The sequence below is a fragment of the Myxine glutinosa genome, chromosome 10 (genome assembly GCF_964187855.1).
Source record: "Myxine glutinosa chromosome 10, kmMyxGlut1.1, whole genome shotgun sequence".
Classification (NCBI taxonomy): domain Eukaryota; kingdom Metazoa; phylum Chordata; class Myxini; order Myxiniformes; family Myxinidae; genus Myxine; species Myxine glutinosa.
In genome coordinates this window covers 10,870,217-10,892,606 of record NC_136270.1, presented here as the reverse complement: position 1 = coordinate 10,892,606, position 22,390 = coordinate 10,870,217, and the positions used below count along the sequence as shown (strand labels likewise).

At 41.7% G+C, this 22,390-nt stretch overlaps 1 protein-coding gene across 1 annotated transcript in view; it reads right to left on the bottom strand.

Annotated features, from left to right (window-relative positions):
• Positions 1–22,390, bottom strand: part of TBR1 (T-box brain transcription factor 1) — an 81,182-nt gene that overhangs the window by 43,757 nt on the left and 15,035 nt on the right. The window contains exons 4-5 of the mRNA XM_068125814.2: positions 15,620–15,823; positions 15,339–15,400 (exon numbers count right to left, since the gene is read on the bottom strand). Coding sequence (XP_067981915.2) covers positions 15,339–15,400; positions 15,620–15,823 — 266 coding nt within the window. The remainder of the gene's footprint in view (positions 1–15,338; positions 15,401–15,619; positions 15,824–22,390) is intronic.

The window sequence follows — 22,390 nt, the reverse complement described above, 5'->3', positions numbered from 1 at the left end:
TAATTCAGTGTTGGGTTACTGACTCGCATTCACGATTTCCTCTGTCGCCCCACGAACATTCACCCGCACTTCTATCCACACAGAGCGCCACATAATTACCTGCCTCTTCCCTCCCCCCTCGCCCCTTTTCATGGAGGGATAAACGTAAGCATACAGGCTTACGTCGAGTGAGCAAAGGGTCACCAAGTGAGCAAAGGCTGCCTTCTTTATCTCCTTGTCTATCACTATTTGTTGTCTAATTTCCCGCAGAGAACGAGGCGCCTTTGCCTGTAGTTTCATGATATGTTGACTGTTTAAGAGGCTCGCGTGTTGATGGGTAATTAACTGTAAAACCAAATACTGCTTTGGAGTCATCAGAAGGAACCAGAAGTAAAGAGAAAAGATGGAGTCATCAGGAGGAACGTGGATATGATTCAGGTTTCAGCCGCTACTCCTCAACCCTCAAACCCATCCAGGCGCAGCCACTGAGCCAAGTGAACCTTTCAGAAAAAATTCTGCAAGAATTCTCTTCTCCTAAGACAGACAGATAAAGAAAGAGAGAAATAAATAAGAATCAAGAATTAGAATGAATAAAGAGAAATATGAAAAAGTAGAAAGAAATGTGAAAGGAACAAAGATGTTGGGAAGAACCTGGATAGATAGATTTCAGCAGTTCTTCCTCAGGCAAAAACACAGCAACAGTTACAAGCTACCAGAGGTCCATGAAGACTTTCTTTTGTGACATTACATTGCTTGTATATATGTGCTTATTTGTTAGCATGATCATTCATTTGCAACCTTCCCAATTGTCTCTTTCTCTGGTGCTTAGACACCAGTATGTAAATAGTGGATGGGAGCTTTGCCCCGCAGTTTTACGATGGTCAGAGACGAGCCGATGAACTTACGGTTCAGCTCGGTCATTATTGATTTATAGGAGTGGTCTCAAGAGCATGTTTCCCTCCCTATCTGGGGGATTAATTTTCCAGGAAGGTAACAAGGACATCAATTTGCCAGGAGGTAATTGGATGCGAGGACCCTACCTAAATTAATAGTCTCCGATGGCGTCCGTGGTTGCTTAGCAACCCGTCGTGCTGCAGAGTTATCTTCGGCTTGTCAGCTTCAGGGTAAAAAGTGGGGAAACGGGTCTGAGAAGCCACTTGTGACCCGGCCGGCAAACTCATAACAATATTGTATAAATAATGTGGTAATTACTAAAACAAATGGGTGGAGTTAAAACTTATTACCTCACGTACACAAATCGAAAATCAGGATTAAGCAATATTGGTTCATGTCTGTCCGTCTGTATAATCAGTTTATGATCATCAATTTATGATTGAGGAACAACTTATTCAAATTGAACGTTATATTTTGAACACGATTCAGAACATGAGTCGGAAGACAAACCTGCCGTTTTACTGTACTTTAGCCTTGAATTCGTCCTGATCGTACATGCAGAGAAGAGTGAGATCATATTTTTACTCTTTCTGCTTGCCTAGCAGTCAAACAAAACTGAAAATCATTCTAAACAGGAAACATGCTGTTTTTAAGGACGTTATAAAGGACACATACAACAGGCACGAATAATTAATGTAACGTGTTAGATAGGGTCATGTAATATACAGTATATACCTGAATACTAGAACACAAATCGACTTCTAAATACTTCCAAGAACCTCCAGATTTGCAGTCCTTGGACATGTTTTATAGGATGCAGGGTGTATAAGACTGCTTCAATAACGCTAAACTTCCGGAATTTTTTAAACGATCTTCAAAATCATTATTGTATTAAAACTGAAGCATATACTTGAACACTGCATGAGGTATCGTGTTCCCGAACTCTCTAATTGACAAGTTGTCCACTTTAAAGCATTTGCTTCCAAGTTTAAATGCCCCCAAAGAAATGAACCTACTCTTAAAATTGCATTTATTAGTCTTTCTCCTCTTTTACTTGAATATGTCTAAAAAATAAATGTGACAGTTGAAACGATAGACAGAAAAAGTGTAAACTTTGAGGATCTAACCATGTACAATCTACATTAACAAACCAAGCTAAACTAACTATAAATCAAGAAAAATAAATTGGATTCATGATTGAGGGTCAGAGATTTCTTGTGCATTAAATTTCAGTGCATTCTTTTAACGACTTTTCATAATTACGCTGTGGAAATTAGACTGAGGAGAATTTCACGCACAAAGCAGACAGTACAGTGAATATTTTATTTTGAATTCGACATGATCTTGACTTTTTCTGTAATTTCCTATATTCCTTTTTTTGTGTGTCATATTCCGTTTTCCATTTGAAGTGACTGATTCCATTAATCTTGTACATTTTTTGTGATCACAGAAAATCACTGGCTCGGCTTATTTTTGTAGCTGTTACCACGTCGCACGCCGCCGTCAACAACAGAGCCTATTCAAGCTATCAAGTTAAGTTGGCATCTTTCCTCTTCGATACATAAATTTAATTTATATTAGTAACAGTTGTGTACCAGGCTGCTCGAGAGGTAGCGATTCCGTCTTGAATGGGTTAAATTCCTGACCAGACTACAACCTCTGGGCAGTACAGCGTCGCTGTCATTTTGTATGATAAGAAGAAGGCATGCCTGTTTATGATTGGTTATGGCTTCCTAACACTGTACGCCGTATTCTGTAAAGAAGAATGTTCATGACTTCCTACCATTGCAAAATGTATGTAAACAGTGACAAAAATACACAGACACTTCTTCAGTCATACTGCCATAAAAACTAGAAACACCTGCTGCCTTGGGGAGCGATTGTGCCGCACAGGATCACGTGATGTACCATTGTCTTAGGTGGTGTGACCCTCTGTGAGCAGAAATGGAGGCTCCACCAGCAGACTTTTGTGAATGGATATTTTACATTACTATGGGAAAAGTCCGTCAAAATGGTGGGCGCACAAAACTTAACACAACACAGAGGATTACCATACACCCAAAGGTATGAATTACGTCTGCTGAATTATTTGCAATATATGTATAATGCAGTCCAATAAATGAGACTTTCCCGGTGGAGGACTAGCAGTGTGGGAAGCAATTTGTCAAAAAAATACACACACACACACACACACACACACACACACACACACACACACACACACACACACACACACACACACACACACACACACACTACCTCCGGGCTAAAACCAAATTTGCGTACAAAAAAGTCCATGGGAACGATCGCACATTTGACCGCGCATTTTGTTTTCTAAAATCGTAAAATCGTGGGATGGTCATCCATGGGACGCCCGTTTATAAACATCCGTCCGAGGGACGGCACACACATTGGTGAATCACCCTGCCTGTGAAACACCCGGTGACGGAGTGATATTTCATAGCTGGATTGGGATTCAAAACCCGGCTCGACAGCTGAGAGGTGAGTGTGCATAACTTCAGGCCATGTCATCAGCCAAACACACCACTCAACTCACACACCAATTTATTATGCAATACACCCACAACAATCCCCACAAAGCATAGAAACACACAACACACCTCAGAGCACACAACACCACAAACCATGCCACACACATACCACACTCAGCACAGCACACCACACCCAATACGCCACACATCACCAAACACCACACCTCAACACCATACACAAAACACATGAACACACTTACACGTCATAATTCAAACCTGTCATTTTGACACCCTTTAATTATGCTTTTCACACCAGCGAAATAAATGAAGGTTTTTGTGCATAATTTTAGTTTTACACAGACTTTTCGCACCAGTAAACATATCCATTTATTTGGGCGGTGTATAATGACTTTGAGCTGTGCTGCCACGTTCAGTCCCGAAAATAATAAAAATAACCCCATGTACATGCATGAAGCAAAACATGCGTACTGCTTATGTGCATATATAATACATCGTGGATATATACCTGGGATCATTACAATTGCACTGTGCCATGGACTGACACTCAGGCCTTAGACTTGAGGCCTGCCATCTGTTCAGCTTCACAAAATGGCAGTGCATAATTTGAATTGTGGGTGGAGTCAGGCCAGCTGTCTAGCCAATGGGGGTACAACAGTCCTTCGATGGTCAGCCCACTGATTTACTCATGCATTCATGAAGCAGGATAGGTACATAGTCCAAACATAGTTCGTGATTGAGATTTCGATGGATACGTATTGATAGTTTTGCAATTCTTCCTGGATTTGTGGCTTTTTGTTCCATCAGTATGCAAAATTTCAGCTTTCTGTCATAACCACAGTTTATACGAGTACCAAACATTTATATGAGTGAGAGTCAGGGGTTAGAAAGAGCTTTATATATTAGTAGTGCAGCCTGCTTGCAGACCGCAAGCAGGTACTGAGGTGCATCCTACCTTTCTAACCCCAGCCAACTGTCCTCTGTTGAAACTGATTGTGTAGATGGGTTATGCGAATGTATTAGCCCTGAGTGGGAGTAGTTATTCTTTATTGTCACTTTTGGCATGTCTCTTGTTGATTTAGTGACTTGATAACATCTTCTGAGGTCAAAAACAGTTCCTCTCCTCATGGTAAAGAACATTGCAGCATGGCTTATTGAAGACCCTGCTTGAAGGTATCAAATGATTCGATTCCTTTCATTTTCTGATAGACATGGCATTGTAATAAGATTGTTACGCTACACACGTAAAGCGAAAACCAGGGTTAAGAAACCGGTTTACTTCTATCTGTCTGTCTGTCCTGTTCACAAACATCGGTTTATAATCGAGGAACAACTTGATTTCAATTGAATGTTATATTTTGAACACAAATCAGAAAAATAATGTAATCAGTGTGTTAATTTTTTTGATGGTCCCCATGCTGGTGTCTCAGAAAGACTTTCTATTTTTTTTCAGAATGCCTTGTGTCACATCCAAAACACCTAAGGGTGCAAAAGTTAGACATGCTGAAAAATTATTGCAAGAAGCAATTACGTCGTGTGGAAAATTGCAATCAGGTGTTCCACACATCCCTCATGCTAAAAAGGCCTTTGGAATTAACACTGGAACAGTCCTTCAGCAGCAATTGCGTAACGAATTCTACATGTTCGGCCTTTTGAAAGAAATCAAGTGAATCAAGAATGAGTGATCAGAATGAGCTCGTAATTTAACAGTTTACAGGTAAAGTATTTTTTTTATGTAAAAAGGTCAAATGTTCCGAAATATAACGATTTATATTATAATGGGTTGTGAGGCAATGCGAGGAGATGGAGTTTATGATTCCATGTGGAATACAAATGTTAATTATAAATCGAAATCGATTAAAATCGGAGAAAAATGGTGAAACTTATGAATCGAAATTGAAAACAAGCAGTGATTGTCATGTTATTATCGCTGCTTCACCGTAAATCATAAAACAGCCAATTTGTGTTATCATGTTAAGTTAGCACCTTTCCTTTTTGATATGTGTTTGTCACACTCTCAGTAGTAGATGATCGAGTGAAGAAGGCATGCTTGTTTACGGCTAGCATACACAATCAATAAAGAAGAATGCATATGACTTTCGACTGCTATACACCGTCCGTAAACAACAAAAACTCACAGACTTCTCAAATCGTACCACTAGAAAACTTAGAAGCATCCTCGAGTGATCGTGCTGGTGCAAGGTCATGTGATGTGCCATTGTCTTTTCATTGGTAAGGAGTACAATTCTGGATGGGTCGCCACTGACTCAGTATACTCGAATGGCTTATTACCCCAGTTTGCTGGTACTCATTTTGTCGAACTCGGAATGACAGGCTGAGTCAACCCACCTATTTAACCGGCACAACAGGAGCTCAAACTCAAACCCTAAGACCTTAAGCCAGCCCCCTCAACCGCTAAGCCAACACCAGGTAAAATATGAATAGTATGATTTCCTGTAAATATGTGCCCTTTTGAATATACATGTTAAACTGGTTTGTTCTTCTGACTCATCCTGCTCATATCAGGACAGTGGCATATGGCGGCTAAGAGAGGATCCGATTGATCTAGTGAATGGCGCGTAGAATAAGACCGCGGTCACGTTACTTGGTTTGCTCGGCCAAATATAAAATCTGTCACATGATTGCCTATCGGCACGATACTCACCCATACCGGGAACTTCAATCTGTACATAACTCAACTTTGGAAGTGGTATTCCAGTGACATGGGGCTACCATCGTCAATTAGTGACTCGCCAAATTCAGACCACAGTTAGCCGGAACATGGCCACCATTACAATATGTTCCATGTCGTGGAAGTAGATAAAAGTTAAAATAAATTAGGTAAACAGGTTTGAACTCCCATTTATAATCATGGGCACACATACAAATAATGTTTCCTTATAATGCCTGTAGTTCTAAAACATTTTAAATAAATTATGAAAGGCAAATGCAAGAATTATCTCACCAACAACACATTTGGTTGATTAAAATTCGAGAAAAAAGTGTATTTCAAAGACTACAGTCTCTGTTCTGCTCTGAGTTGATGGGGTGGGGAATTTGTTTTTACCCGCCTCTAACCTTCCTTTTCAAACCAGAGTACAACCACCAGTTTTAAACTCATTCCCTCCAGCAGTTCAAGAGTGCATAGAATCAAAATAAACATGAACACAAAGACACATTTCTCATACAAGTACCCCCGGTCACCATGGGAGCGGAAAAAGGGTCATTCCTCTTTGGGGTATGTAGATTACAGTCGATCTATGGTCGGATCTCAAGAACATTGGGTGTGTGTTCATTTACAAAGTTTCTTGTGGAGAGATCGCCAAGTGGTTTAAGCATTTGTGCAATCACTCAATTCAAAACCGTTAAGGAACGGCTGGCTTGGCAAGCGCTAGCTAGCTGCTTGGAAAATGAGCACATCCTGGTCTTCCTCCCTTTGTTTCATATTAAACAGCGGGAGTGAGTTTCAAAAGTGCGCTTCGAAAAATGCCACGGTAGTGGTAGAAAGGGCCATGTTATGAACTCAACATTTGTGGGTTATATAGAGTACCATAGATCTTCGCTCAGTTCTGTAAGTAAACCTTACTTCACGGATGTCGGGATTCTACAAATTTCTTCATTTAGTGTTATAAAGAGCATTAGCGACTGTTTAAAAAGCAAATCATACGTGTTTGTGGTTTATAATATTTTTTTCTTCCTGTAGAAGCTGTTGCTCACACGGAAACGCCATTATAACGATAAGCTATTTAAAAACGTTATCACCACAGGAAAAATGCCTTGGGGAAGTGGGACATTATCTTACTATAATTCACCAAATGTCCGTCCGTCCGTCTGTCTATCTGTCTGTTCAAACCAGAGTACAAACCAGAGTTTCTGTCTGTTCGAAGGTACCGTAAAAACTGCTGAACAGATCGCAAAGATATTTTGGGTGGATAATCCTGGGAGTCTAATCTTGGGATAATCCAGGAGTAAAATAGGCTATTTAGTTTTCCCAATTTCAGCTTTAGTCTCCAGCATTCTCAGGTTTGGACTCACGCATAACATTCGCGTTCGCATAACGTTCATTGTACTCATTGTGACAATGTTGTTTTCCCGGGTGCCGCACAAATGGCTGCACTGATCACTGCACAGACTCGATCGGACTCGGTGACCTCGGACAAAGACCTTTTATAAGGACACGGGTTGAATCCTGGATGAACGATCGATGTTTCTATACGTGAACGTACCCGTTTGTTTGCGAACGGGTATGTTTTTCATGGAAGTCCTTCACGAACTTGCTGTCCATGTCTGACGTGCGACTGAAGGTACTACAGGAATGTGGAATTTATTGGTTTCATGCTTTAGCATTTGCCGTATCTGCATTGCCTGTTTGCTTCAGGCCTCCCACCCGTGCGTAGCACGGGTATCTCCCTAGTTAGTATTAATATTGTTTTGTCATAACATTAATAAAATGCGAATATCATTAATTTTGTTATTAAAAGCGTCTTTGGAAAAACGCCACAATAAATCTTCTTCTTTGGACAAACGCCACGATAAAACTAACTTAATACGGCTATACACCTCAACACGCAACCCATTGACGGCAATGGTGGGGAGAACCCGCTCGGGGGAGAAAACCCCCTTGGGGAGGGGGGGAAATGAATGCGCGACAACCTTCATTATGTAACCCTTGGTCATCCTGTCAAGTTTGGTTGAGATTGGATAAGTAAGGACGGAATGTATTGGCGTCAAAAATTCATCAGACAGACGGACAGACACAACTGGCGTATTTTAGTACGATTATATAATTAGTATCATCGTAATTATGAGTACCAAGGGCTTTGATCTCTATTGAAAAGTTGGGGTGGAGACGGGGGACATGGGAGCAAACAGCACGAAGCCAACACAGCGTGGGGTCTGGGACCCTTCAACGAGCCTCGGAAAATATAGTTTTCTGAGCACTTTATGGCTGCTTGTGCTACCTTTTCTGGGAAATTTATTTAGGGGGTAGGGTAGAGGTCAACTTTATTTTGTGTACAGTCCAAAAATAAAGGAATCGGAAAAAAATTCAAAGTAAGCAAGAAAGGAACAGGATCAACAGTCAAATGACCTAAAATCCAATTAAGCGAGCAAGTGGTGAGCACAGCGGCTGTATGTCGCGAATGATGCTTGAAGCTGCTATGGTTTTTCTAAGATGGAAAAAGCAAATAAAACATGGGAATTTCTCTGGATCTTTCACAATCGAGTCAAAAGCAATGCAATAAACTGAAAATAATGTCTCAAAATGAAAGATTAAGGCGAAAACTATCGAGATGGAAGGCCCGTCGTAATAAGGTCTCCAACTGAGAGCGGAGCTATACGGTACACATTCACTTGGAAAAATTTGTGTCGACCCACCCTACCCCCTTTGAAACCCATGGGATTAGGGCAAAACAAGCAGCTACAACCATTGTCTTACCTCTTACTCTTAGTTCCCCTGGCAAGGTGAGATTGTTGAGATGAGATAACGAATGACCAAATTAATCAACCTAAGACAGACAGCAAATTGCGTATTTTAGTAAGATGATGATGATGATGACGTAACTAGACAAGCCCTCAAAGTGTTGTAAACTAGTGCCCTCAAGTACCAGTCAGCACGTGATATTGAGCATCAAAACATCACAAGGCAAGCAATAACCCTAACGCTCACAATACACCAGACAGACTAACATAGTTAGAAGAGTGAATATATATTCTTGGCTGAAATAATGACTCCCTATAAGTTATGGTACCCTATATGTAAATCTGGTTGACCCCTTTAGCTTAACCATCTGGATCAATGGCCCGCAATATTCTGAAACCGGGTTGAAAGCCACGACTATATATGTATTTGTCTATTGTCTGCATGGTTAAAGCGTCCGCTCTGAGGACGGGAGGTTGGCTGGTTCGAACCCTGGGTGAGTCATACCGAATACTTTCAAATTGGTATTTGCTGCTTCCTTTCTCAACATTCTGTATTTAAAAAGGATATAACATGGCCAATCAACCATAAGTTGGTTGCAATAATGCATGCTTTGATTGGTCTATTGGCCTCCTGTGTCAAAGTTCATTTTTAAGGAAACTCATATTCTTAATGACCTTGTAATTAACATTAAAGTACACCAATGTCTTGTTCCTGCAGCTGATTTATGTAGCTCAAGCTGAAGCTCTCACATGAAACTAAGACAAACTAAACAAACAAACTAAACTAAGACAAATATAAAAATGAATAAACTCTTCACATAAGCAGTGTATTTAGATAAATACGCATTAACTTGCATTTATTTGTGAACAATTAATTTAAGACCCAATACATTATTTTCAAAATGATGTACAAATGCTAAACGAGGCCTTTTGCACATGTGCTGTTTGTGTGTGTTTACACTGAATCGGTTCGACTCGCCGGGCACTTTTAACCTGTCGATTCTAGCGTGAAATCTGTGATTAAAGTAATCTTAAACATAGTTTTTAATACATTAGATGAAAAAGTGATAATTTCGATATGGTCAAGCATAATTGTTCTGTTCTTGAATGCAAATCCGACTCACAGAAATACAGGAAATACGACAAATATCCGTGGATGAGAGGTGTCGGGTTCGTACCATTTTCTGTTAATACAAGCTAGCCTCGGCCGTGGATGTAATACACATACCATACACAAACACACACATCAACGGACGATTCTCCTTTCAGCAATAGATGCAAAAATGTAGTATAATTTTTCTTAAGGCCCCGGAACCAAACAAAAAATATATATTTATAACGGCACTCACAGCCCATACAACTCTCACACCAAAGCCCCTCCTTCCAAGCATGATTAATAGTAAATATAATCATTTTTAACTTACTCTGTGCATTCACAAGCCCGAGATATGTCATTTCCATTTGTGTTCAGAAGCACCTAATCCAGACACAGTCCATTCACTGGTAGTGATCCGTCGGGGGTTTGTGTAGGAAACGCCCATCCACTCGGGCCTTGTACTGATGGACGAGAGTTTGTACTACGAGCAGCTGAGTTTGTACTACAAACGACCCACATGGAGGAGAGTTTGTAATACGGGCAGCTGCGCCCGTTCGGAAAGATGAGAATTTTTTTCCAAGTCTTTCGTTGCGCAAAAGCAGAGTCCTTTCTCACAGGTACTTTTCCAAGTATTTTCTACTTCTTTTCAAACCATTGTGAGCCATTTCAGGTAACAATCCCCATCCCGGAAAATATATATGAATGAATGATCGTTTTAAGGCCATTTTCCCCACTAGAGCGGAGGTTAGCCTTGCGGGCCCCATGACAATCATGGTTCCCTGTTTGAGGCAATGTTTTTATGGCCGGATGCCCTTCCTGACGCCAACCCTTGGACGCCCCTTACGATGCGCAGGGATACGGTGTACCTATTCTAATCCGGGGTACACACCGGGAGGTGTGTACGGATGAAAATTGATGAAAGAATCGGATGAAGAGAATCAAGAGAAGAGAATCGGATCAAGAGAATCGGATGAAAATTGACCATTTTATGTGACGCTGACATCTGACCTTTGATCAAATTTTTTATTTCATTTCTCCATATTCTCATGATAAAGCTTTGTTGAAAATTTGATGACAACAGCTCAAATGGTAACACACACGCACATACAAATACACACGCACACACACACACATGATTGCAGAACCCCGTCTCCGGCTGCATAGCGGATGGGCGAATGAACATGGTGAACAAGAAAGAGCAATCAGAGATTGCAGACCCTCGCCAGGATGTGTTTTTAGTGATTTGTTAGGCTTTTGTGTTAAAAACAAACATGGCGGCCGAACCACGTGACCGATGACATCATCATTAGTTTTTTTTTCTCCACAAATTTATCCCTACATGATGCTCAAGAAATTTCATGTTGATCGGATTAAGTTTTATACTTGTCGAATTATGACGTCATAACCTATGACATTCAGAACAAAGTTCAGGGGAGCTAATGCGATGGCGCGTCGTCCGTCAGTCCGTCCATCCATAAACACTTGAAGCTTCTCCAAAACAGCTGATGGGATTGCGACCAAATTTGGCACAAATGATATTTGTTGTGTTGTGACTAAACTTTGTTCGTGGCATTAAAAAAAATCGGGGTCCAAAGGGGTACACCGGGGGTCAAAGTGGATCCAGGTTTGACCCCCCCAAAAATAAGAATTTGCTTTTTTTCTCTGAAACTACACACTCTATTTCGACGAAACTTGACCACAACCTTCATCACCTGTGTTGTACCAAAGTTTGTTCACGGCATTTTAAAAAATCAGACCCTGAGGGGTCTACTGGGGGGTTGCCCCCAAAATAGGTCTTTTTTGTTTGTTTGTTTGCTTAAAATCTTATGATTATGTTGGTATGATTCTACATGCTGCCCTGTCTTCTAGCAATCATTTAAATTGGTTTGAAATACATTTAGTCGGTGCAGTGTACTGTTTATTCGACTTTTTTTTTTTCGGACACACAGTTCGACCGGACACACAATATATTTTATTTTGCCCCAAACTCACCAGTTTCCTTGGTTTCTGCATATGAGCAACGACCATTCTGGGGCGGATTACGTCATTTCGAAAGTCGAGTACTGTGTAGTGTTCTCAATTGCTCTTATCTACAATGGCGAGTCCAAGCCAACTCACTCTCACTTAACCACCCATAATTGGTGTTGTAGTTAAGATACAGTGTTATGAATGGACTGAAGAAGCAATCAATAGGAGCATATCCCGGTAGAGATGGTTCAAAGGTCGTGAAGATCACTGACTATAACGAAAATGCTGTATTCTTGTGGTATCATGAATCAAAGCAATTGCACACTATCCTATTAAAATTCAAGGGACGCACACAATTTTATGAACAACACATAAATGAGCCTTTGTGTACCTCCAATGAATATCTTGGAGAGCCTCGTGTGCCCGAATCACAGTGTGGACTAAACATCTGCAACCAATGTTTGACAAGTTAGAGGTGGGACTCTCATTCATTCTGAGCACAGTATATCTATTAATTATCACAGATTTTGTTATTGTGACTGTTGTTGAGGTTGGTAGTGGTGTTACCGAGCCCCCCACCCAGCGCCGCCCCCACACACACACACACACACACACACACACACACACACACACACACACACACACACACACACCAGAGTGTCGTTTCTGTCAAAGCCGTCTCGAGGTTATGATTACAATGTATAGTTTAAGTTAAATCTAAGCTGGCTTACGGTTACAATCCCAGACAGGTTGCCACTCCGTTGCAGGATATGAGCCTGAGTGGGCAGGAATATGTAACTTGGTCATGGTGGTGGCGATAAATTGCCTCCTCTTCGCAAAAGACATCATGGGGTCTTCGGCCCATCTACCGACTAATTCTACAAGATGGAATTCCCAGCAAACGTCCATCTAAGGAATGTTGCACACTTTCATGTATACTGGTGACAGTTTGGGCGAACATTAAAACTCAGGTTACACAGCTCAGAGGAGAGTACACATACACTACCGGTCAAAAGTTTTAGCACACCTCGATTTTTCCAGTTTTTATTGAAATTTACGCAGTTTAATGTCTCAATGTACTCCAAAATTAAGCATCGAACAAATAAACAATTGGAGATAAAAAAAGAAATCATAGAATCATTTTGTTTAACAAAATTTAATTTATATTTTTGACTCAGCAAAGTAGCCACCTTTTGCAGATATAACCGCCGAACACACTCGTGGCATTCTTTCTACAATGGAAATCAAATATTGTTCGGGAAGTTCTTCCCAACACTGTTGCAGAAGTTCCCACAAATGTGTTGCACTTGTAGGTTGCTTTGCTTTTACTCTTCTGTCCAGTTCATCCCAAACCAGCTCGATGGGGTTTACGTCTGGAGACTGTGCTGGCCATTCCATAATTTGAAGCCTACCTCTCTGGCCTTGAAACAAATAATGATCCTGTGTTTAGGGTCATTATCTTGCTGTAGGATGAACCCCTGACCAACTAGGTGTATACCAGAGGGTATTGCATGGCGCTGCAAAATGCTGTGGTAGCCCTTTTGGTTCAGGGTGCCAGTTACTCTGTGCAGGTCGCCGACTCTGGATCCAGCAAAAGAGCCCCAGACCATCACGCTTCCTCCTCCATGTTTGACAGTTGGTGTCACACATTGAGGAACCATCCTTTCGCCTACTCGACGACGTACAAAAACCCTGCGTGATGAACCAAAGATTTCAAATTTTGATTCATAGGTCCATAAGACCTTCTTCCAATCTTCAGTAGTCCACGGGCGGTGCTTTGTGGCCCAGGCAAGCCTCTTTTTCTTATTTTGCCATTTTAGCAATGGCTTTCTTACTGCCACTCGACTTGTCAAACCTGCAGCTCAAAGTCTTCTCTTCACAGTTGAAACTGAGACTTGCTTACTTCGACCAGTGTTAAGCTGTGCTTGAAGCTGTTGTCCTGTGAGCCGCCTATCACGCAAGCTGTTGACTCTCAGAAACTTGTCTTCTGATTCTGTTGTGGCTTTGGGTCTGCCAGGCCTCTTCCTGTCAGAGTTTCCTCCAGTTTCCAATATACTACTTCCTGCAGTGCAATATTGTCCAAATAATGCTTCAGAGGGTGTAATAACAGTCTGTTCCAATACTGCTTTTATACAGACAGGGGGTTTGCAATCAAGTAATCAGCAGAGGTTGGGACACCTGTACGAATTGTTTGCATCGACTTTCAAGGCTTAATTTACTTACATTGCTGCAGAACAGCTGTAAGTTGTTAACCCATTACTTGTTCCCTGAAGAGGGCCTTTTTTTTTTTACTATATAACTGTGCAATTTACATTATTTTCCCCCGTTTTTGCAAACCTAAACTTCTTTTTTTTTTAACCTCAAGCAGTTTACTGCTTACCTTTGTACCATTTTAGGTTATTCACTGGACATTAAACTGCGTACATTTCAATAAAAACTGGAAAAATTGAGGTGTTCTAAAACTTTTGACCGGTAGTGTACCTCTAATATTTTGCCAGCCCAAGAGTCCTGCCATTACACTTAAATAAAATGCACCAAAACTAGTGGCGCTCCACAAAACCTGTTTTCATACCTGGACGTCTCGGGTATATACACCACACTACATGACACTGTGCATTGACCACAGCAATGAAAGTCATGTGTACAGCTTATTTTACGCACTAATCCACATGCAGAACACAAGACTCAGAAAAATGCACAGGTGCTTACCAAACAACCTAATGACCCCAGGATACCTATCAACACGTCCTGAAGGTTTGATGTGCGATGATATGTCTGGGGCTGGTGTTGTCTGGAGTCTCCCACTTCACGATGGTATTCCCCATAGTTGATGTAGGGGTTTGATGGGACGGTTGAAACCATCCTGATGGAGGTGTCTACTCTGCTCAAACAATTATCATTCCTCATTGGAACTTCCTCGATTCTTTCCTCTTGGAAATGCCACTGAAACTAAGCAATTAAACTTTTCCATGTCCGTTTACAATATTCAATTGATATGATATAGAGGGTGTCTCAATAAAATGTATACAGACTTTATACATTGAAAACTATACCATCTTGTTGTTCTGCACCGACTTATGGACAACAGCTAATTGACAACGTGCAGTCCTTCCATCACACCCTATCGCCACATCCGTGAGTCATTAGTAACACTCAACATCGCCCCTCTCTGTGCTGTTTGATTAATTTTTTCTGGAATATCAAAATGTGTATACCTTTTATTGAGACAACCTTCATCATAGCATACTGTATTCATATTATGAGATGTATTATTCAAATAATACCCAAATGGGGGCAATTATTGCAATACGAAAGGTGTGCGCCAAAACTCTGAGTTCAATGTAGATCCATGGTGATGAACTATGGTGGTAATGCAAATGTATAAAACGTTATATTTCATGAAAACCTGCGGTCTATGACATTTGAATTGGTGTATATAGTTTGTACAACAGCATTGGATAGGCACTCACGTATCGTAGTTGTCCCGAAAGCCTTTCGCAAAGGGGTTGTGGTCGATCTTGAGCTGAGTTATCTGTGGAGGCACGGGAGGCACGCTGGGAGGGGGGGGATTGATGAATGGTCTATGTGGATAACTGAAGGGAGAGAGGGTGGTGGGCCATGCTGGGTCAAAGCTTGAGGTTTCATTTGGAATTGCATTGATGGAAGGCCGTACAAAGATGATAAGGACAGGTAAGGATGATGGGGATAGGTAGATTATAAAAGGAGGAGAAAAGTCATGCTGTGCACGTACATCCGTGTTCTGATAGGCAGTCACAGCAATGAACTGAGTTTCTGGAAACGTAAAGCTCTGCGAGCGACCCTGCACGCCCGCCTGGGCGCTCGAACCAGCAGCGTTGGCTTGGTCCGTGGGGGCAGTCTCCTCCACGCCCTCTTCCGCCACCTCAACGATGTGCAACCGTGGCTGGTACTTGTGCAGAGACTGCAGGACAATCATCTGTGGAACACCCGGCCATTCTCCGCACAATGTTCAGGGAACTTTTCTACATTATGAAAATTCCGAAAGATAATGTATACACGGAATGAAACCGAATGCTCCTCCACTTCAGGATATTCGCCGCTTTCCCTTCACTCCAATTTTACAAACTATAAGCAAATGTTATCATTTCACTCACACTTTGCGACTACCGTAAAACACAAGGAGTACTTGTTACAACAATAGCAACAGTCATTTGATAAGGGGAAGTAAGCCTTTCCAGCTTTTTAAACATCATTTTTCATAGATACGTGAGAGTTTATCTACCTTCCTACACAGAAATAAAAAAGCAATTGAATTGTTGTTATTGTTTAACTGTGACATTAAGATATGAAAAAAATCATTCGAAAACAAATTTTGTTCATCAAATTCTTGTTCTAGGTGGATCACAACTATTACACTGCAGGCTGTCTGCGTATTCTATCTATCTGATTGCTTATTGCAGAACAATCCTTTTTCGAATCTCATTGGACCATTGTCACGATTATACATCAGGACTGGATCTGAAGTCCACCATATATACTGAATAGCTGGACACTCCTTCCGCCCACGGGGTACACAGAGCAAATGGATAATCGATAATGCACGAGGTATACAACAATATTATTTGGTCATGCGATATATATATATATATATATATATATATATATATATACATATATATATATACATACATATTGTTGCGGTTTTGAGAACCCCTCACTTGTAAATACTTGTAAATAATAACTCTTGTAAATATCCCATCATTTAATAAGGTCGCACCCATAGTTAGGCCATGTGCAACACGTAGGACACAATAGGACTTTCAGTTATTTCCTTAATATGTGTTTCAGATAAGGCTGTGTTCCCAATAGTTGCATTAATGAAATAAGATAGGCCCCATTCCGTCCATTTTGCCAGTCTCTCTCTCCAAATTGTATTACACGCCTCTGCCAGCCGCAGCCGCCTCAGCGTTCACTCCAAACGCCATTACGCACGCGGTCAAGCTTGGAGAAGAAGGGGGAGTAGCGCCAAGAACGAGGCGTGGCCCTGTCAATGTTCCGTCAAGGGGCGGAGCCAGTGAGCCCTCGCTACCCAATCAGGGCTGAGGTGAGCTCACTGGTGGGCATGGTTTGAGAGTGCGCGGCTTGATTTCTAAGCGGACTATATAAGCGCAAGCGCGGTGCCTTTTCACAGAGAGGATTGGAGAGAGGAGAGAGAGAGAGGAGAGGGAGAAGAGAGACTGTGGACTGCGCGAGGAGACCGATTGGTAACGGAACGGAGCGAGAGAAAGCGCTATCACGGAACTGCACGAGGGTACCCTCTGATACGAACATTGAGAGAGAGAGAGTTGGCACACATATTACGGATGCCGCATCCCAGTCCCCCGATATATCTATAAGGTCCGGTCGCGCGCCAACGACACGAAAAGCTGCCTGCCATTCTTCACCGCGGACCCGGAGCCTGGAACCATCTGCTTGGACCTTCTCCTCCTACCACTACCATCCCATGTGAGTCTGTCTGTTTGTCCTGGGGTTGTAAGTAAGACTGTTTAGATAAGCTTGCCCTGTGTCCTTTTGGTCTTGTATATTCCTTTCGTTTCCTCTTCTTTTGGTTTTTGAATATAATTAATAAACCCACTCTTTGTTCTTCTTATTTTCTGGGTTTTCTCTTATTCGATCGTTTGCGTCCTTTCTTTCAATTGAGTAACTGTGGCACGATAGGAACCGCTTTAATCGGGTTTAGTCTATGGTTAACGGCCCGAGTTGCGGCTCGCTTCGCTCGGCGTATCCATTACCGCTGCGGCTCGGGTGGGAGTTATCTCCTCGCTTACGGCCGGTGGTAGTACTTAGGTAATAAGACTAATTGGGCTTACAACCCGACTTACCACCGACTGGAAGTGACGTAATAATTTCCAGGATTGGGGGGACGGCCAGCTTAAAAGACAAGGGGATTAACCCCCACTTGATAAGGGGAGAGCTGACCCCCGAATCCGCAACAATATATATAGATATATAGATACACTACATATATACACACATATACATATATATATATGTATATATGTCAGCCATTAGGGTTTTAGCCCCATGACTCAATTGATCATAACATCTGAAATTATATATCGTGCTTCTGAAAACTGATTTGAACTCAACTGCAGGCAGAGGTGAGTGGACAAAATGTGGTTTCGAGGCTCGACGTGCAGGGTGGATCCTTAGCCTAGTAAATTAGTCCTTGAATGAATGTGTCAAACAGTAGATAAAATGCTCTCGACCCACGTACAGGAAAAACATGTCATCCAAACGCCTCCTTCACAAAGGGAATAATTAATTATATATCTTCGTAGTGTTTAGTATGTCTCCTAAACCAAGGACGTATCCAATCTTCATCTACCATTTAGCCTAGTGTATAAGAATATTTACTTCGGCCTGCGCTCGGGTCTGATATGTTTAGATAGATAGCCAAAAAAAGCGTAGCCTATCATTATGCTTACATCTTGTTGTCTAAATTTGACCTTCTATAGGACGGGACAATGGGAGGTGTTGTCCTTATGGTCCAGTAGTGCTATGTCTTCAGCGCAGATTCTTGTCTAATATTTTGCTATAAATGAAATGCCTTTCCACTTATTTTTCAGCGAGTGTCTTGAGGAATTGTCCGCTGCGTGTTAGGCGGTACATTCTCGAGCCTCGCTCCACACGTGTGTGTATAATCGATTCTATTAAACATTTTTGCTCTGATTCTTCTTCTTCTTCCTTCCCTTGAGGTCTTCGACCGAGATATATATATACATATACTGTATGTATTATATATACCAGCAACGGTACCCGCCCTACGGGCGGGGCTTCAATTGGGAAGCCCAAATGAAAAGGTAAAATATCAGAAATTGAAGGTTTTCTTCTTTTAAACGATTTATATAAACATCCGTTGAATCATATCACACGCAAATCATCAAAATCTAAACAGTACATGGCTAAACAGTACATGGACGATCACGTACCACGTACGTCTCATGTCTCGCTCGATCTTATGTTGTCCCGATAATGATCCTTCCACAGGTTCACCGACGGAAACCTTGTTGCGACTTTTACTTCCCCTAGACAGTCAGGTTCGCTCATCTTTTCGGTGGCACGAGCCGAGAACGGCCCGTGGAGGGGCTGATCCGAGGATCTCATCAAACCGTCCGATTGGTAGTAGCAACGGGCGGTGTGTACAAAGGGCAGGGACTTAATCAACGCGATCTGATGACTCGCGCTTACTGGGAATTCCTCGTTCATGGGACACTGTCTCAAGCCCCAGTCCCCATCACGGATGGGGCTCAGCGGTTTACCCGAGCCTGATGGCGAAGGGGAAGGTACACGCTGGCTCGTCCAGTGTAGCGCGCGTGTGGCCCCCGACATCGAAGGGCATTAAACGTTCATTAAACATTAAACGTTCATTAAAGGATTACGAAACGAAAAACATTACGAAATCACGTTCACACCGTCACGTCAAACACTACCGTGAACACATACATCGTCACAACATCGTCACAATGAGAACATCGTCACAATGAACGTTATGCGAACGCGAATGTTATGCGGGAGTCCAAACCTGAGAATGCTGGAGACCAAAGCTGAAATTGGGAAAACTAAATAGCCTATTTTACTGCTGGAGATCCCAGGATTACAAACCCAAAATATATTTGCGAACGGTTCAGCAGTTTTTACGGTACCTTCGAACAGAAAGACGGACATTTGGTGAATTATAGTAAGATATATACAGTCACGTGAAAAAGTAAGTACACCCCATGTAAAGTTTTGACTTTTTCAACATATTTCAACATACAGCTATTTGATCTTCATTTCAACAATATTGGTAGATAAAGGTGATATAATATAACAAATATCATGAAACATTTACATTTTGTCGTCCATTATATAATTTAAATAAACATAAATGCAAATTTCGCATGTGGAAAAAGTAAGTACACCCTTGGCTCTAATAGGTGGTATTGCCCCTTTGGCAGAAACAACCTCAAGTAGGCGTTTCTTATAACTGTCTACCAGTATCTGACGTCGACTGGGAGACATTTTTGCCCACTCCTCCATGCAGAATTATTTCAGCTGTGCGATGTTTGAGGGGTTTCTTGCATGCACAGCTTGTTTCAAATCCCCCCACAACATCTCGATGGGATTTAGATCCGGGCTTTGACTTGGCCATTCCAGAACCCTCCATTTCTCTCTTTTCAGCCATTCCTTGGTGGATTTACTGGTACTAGGGCATGCCCGTACTATATCTATATCTAAAATTATATCCCCCCCCCTCTATTTACATGAAATGGTTTGGTCCAAAGCGAACGGCTTGCGAGTACGGTGACAATCCCCCCCCCCTCTATTTACATGAAATGGTTTGGTCCAAAGCGAACGGCTTGCGGAGTTTGGTAAAGAAATCGCCATAGCGTGCCCAAACGCGCAGGAAAGCGAAAGAATCGCAAATTTAAGGAAATGCCCGTACTTCCGTAAGGAAGAGAAAAAAAATGAAAAGGAAAAACATTCCAAACCGCGAGGGAAAACAACACGGCACGTCGACACAACAACGTGTCCTGTGATTGGCCGTACGTGGCTGCCAGTAGCTGCCCCCAAAAAAAAGCTTTCACCGTCCGGCGACTGAATTTAAGGGGAAAAATAAAACGCTCTTCGCTTAAAACAACGCCCTTCGCTCTGACTGAATTGGGACAATGTTTTTATGTTTTTAATTGAATTACTATCCGTAATGGCGCACGCTCTCACGGGAGCTCCGGAAGGTCGTATATCGCAGTTACGATGAATCGCAAATTAGTTTTTATTAGTTTTAAAACATAGTTTAACGCCAACATAGCGCCAACATAGTTTGCAAACGTGAAATAAATGAATACGCTCTCAAATGTGCCATCCGAGGCAGAGTGTGTTCGCCACGTTCGGCACACGCGATAGCTCGCTGCTCTCTGATTGGTTGAATCGTTTTTTGGACATAGCTCGGTAAGTAATTGTCCGATTAATATGAAACCTTGAAAAGGCACATCCTCGGGTCCCCAGCAATATACCTGGCAAGTTTAAAGTATATCGGACCCGTGGTTGTCGAGAAACAGCGGTCACAGACAAACAAACAAACAAACAAACAAACAAACAAACACACAGAGATTACTGGAATTATAGATAGATGTTTAGGGTTATTGTCATGTTGCAAGGTCCACCTTCGGTTGAGCTTCAGCTTTCCGACAGATGGCCTCACATTATCCTCAAGCACCCTGTGGTACAATGAAGAATTCATAGTGGTTTCTATGATGGTGAGCTGCCCAGGCCCTGATGCAGCAAAGCTGCCCCAAACCATAATATTTCCACCACCATGCTTTACAGTTGGTATCACGTTCTTGTGGTCAAATGCTTTCTTTGGTTTTCGCCAAACATGTCTTCTGGTACTGTGGCCAAATAGCTCTACCTTTGACTCATCTGTCCAGAGCACATTGTTCCAGAAGTGCTGGTCTTTGCCTAGGTGTTCATTGGCAAACTTTAGTCTTGCTCTGATGTTCTTTCTGGACAGCAAAGGTTTCCTCCTGGCACACCTCCCATGTAGATCAAATTTGTGCAGTCTCTTTCTATTGGTAGACTCGTGCACTTTGACATCAACAGTGGCAAGAGCTACCTGTAGGTCCCGTGATGACATTCTGGGGTTCTTAGAAACTTCTTTCAGCATCTTGCGGTCTGCTCTCGGGCTGAACTTGCTGGGGCGGCCTGGCCTGAACAAGTTGGCAGTTGTTTGGAATATTCTCCACTTGTAGATGATCTTCCGGACAGTCGAATGATTGATTTCAAATTGTTTGGAGATCTTTTTAAATCCCTTCCCAGACTTGTAGGCATCTATAACCTTCTTTCTGAAGGCCTCATAGAGCTCTTTTGATCTCGGCATGGTGATGCCACACACTTCAACAACAAAGAGCAAACCAAACGAAATGTCTGAGGTTTAAATAACAGGTTCCTCCAAGATCCTCTCTAACGATGTTCTAATCATTTGCACCTGAGCTGGTGCACCTGATTCTAATTTTACGTATTTGAAGTAGTGATAAATGTAGGGGTATGCTTACTTTTCCCACATGCAAAATTTGCATTTATGTTTATTTAAATTATACAATGGACTACAAAATGTAAATGTTTCATGATATTTGTTATATTATATCACCTTTATCTATCAATATTGTTGAAATGAAGATCAAATAGCTGTATGTTGAAGTATGTTGAAAAGGTCAAAACTTTACATGGGGTGTACTTACTTTTTCACGTGACTGTATGTATGTATGTATGTATGTATGTATGTATGTATGTATGTATGTATGTATGTATATATATATATATATATATATATATATATATATATATATATATATATATATATATATATTGTTACGGTTCTCTACGCCGCCCTTCTTCCCCGTTCAGGGACGCAGAGACACAGAGTAGCCTGAGACAGTCTTAACTTAACACCCAGACAACGGGCCCGCTCACACTCACACAGGGAATTGCAGATGGGTAGATG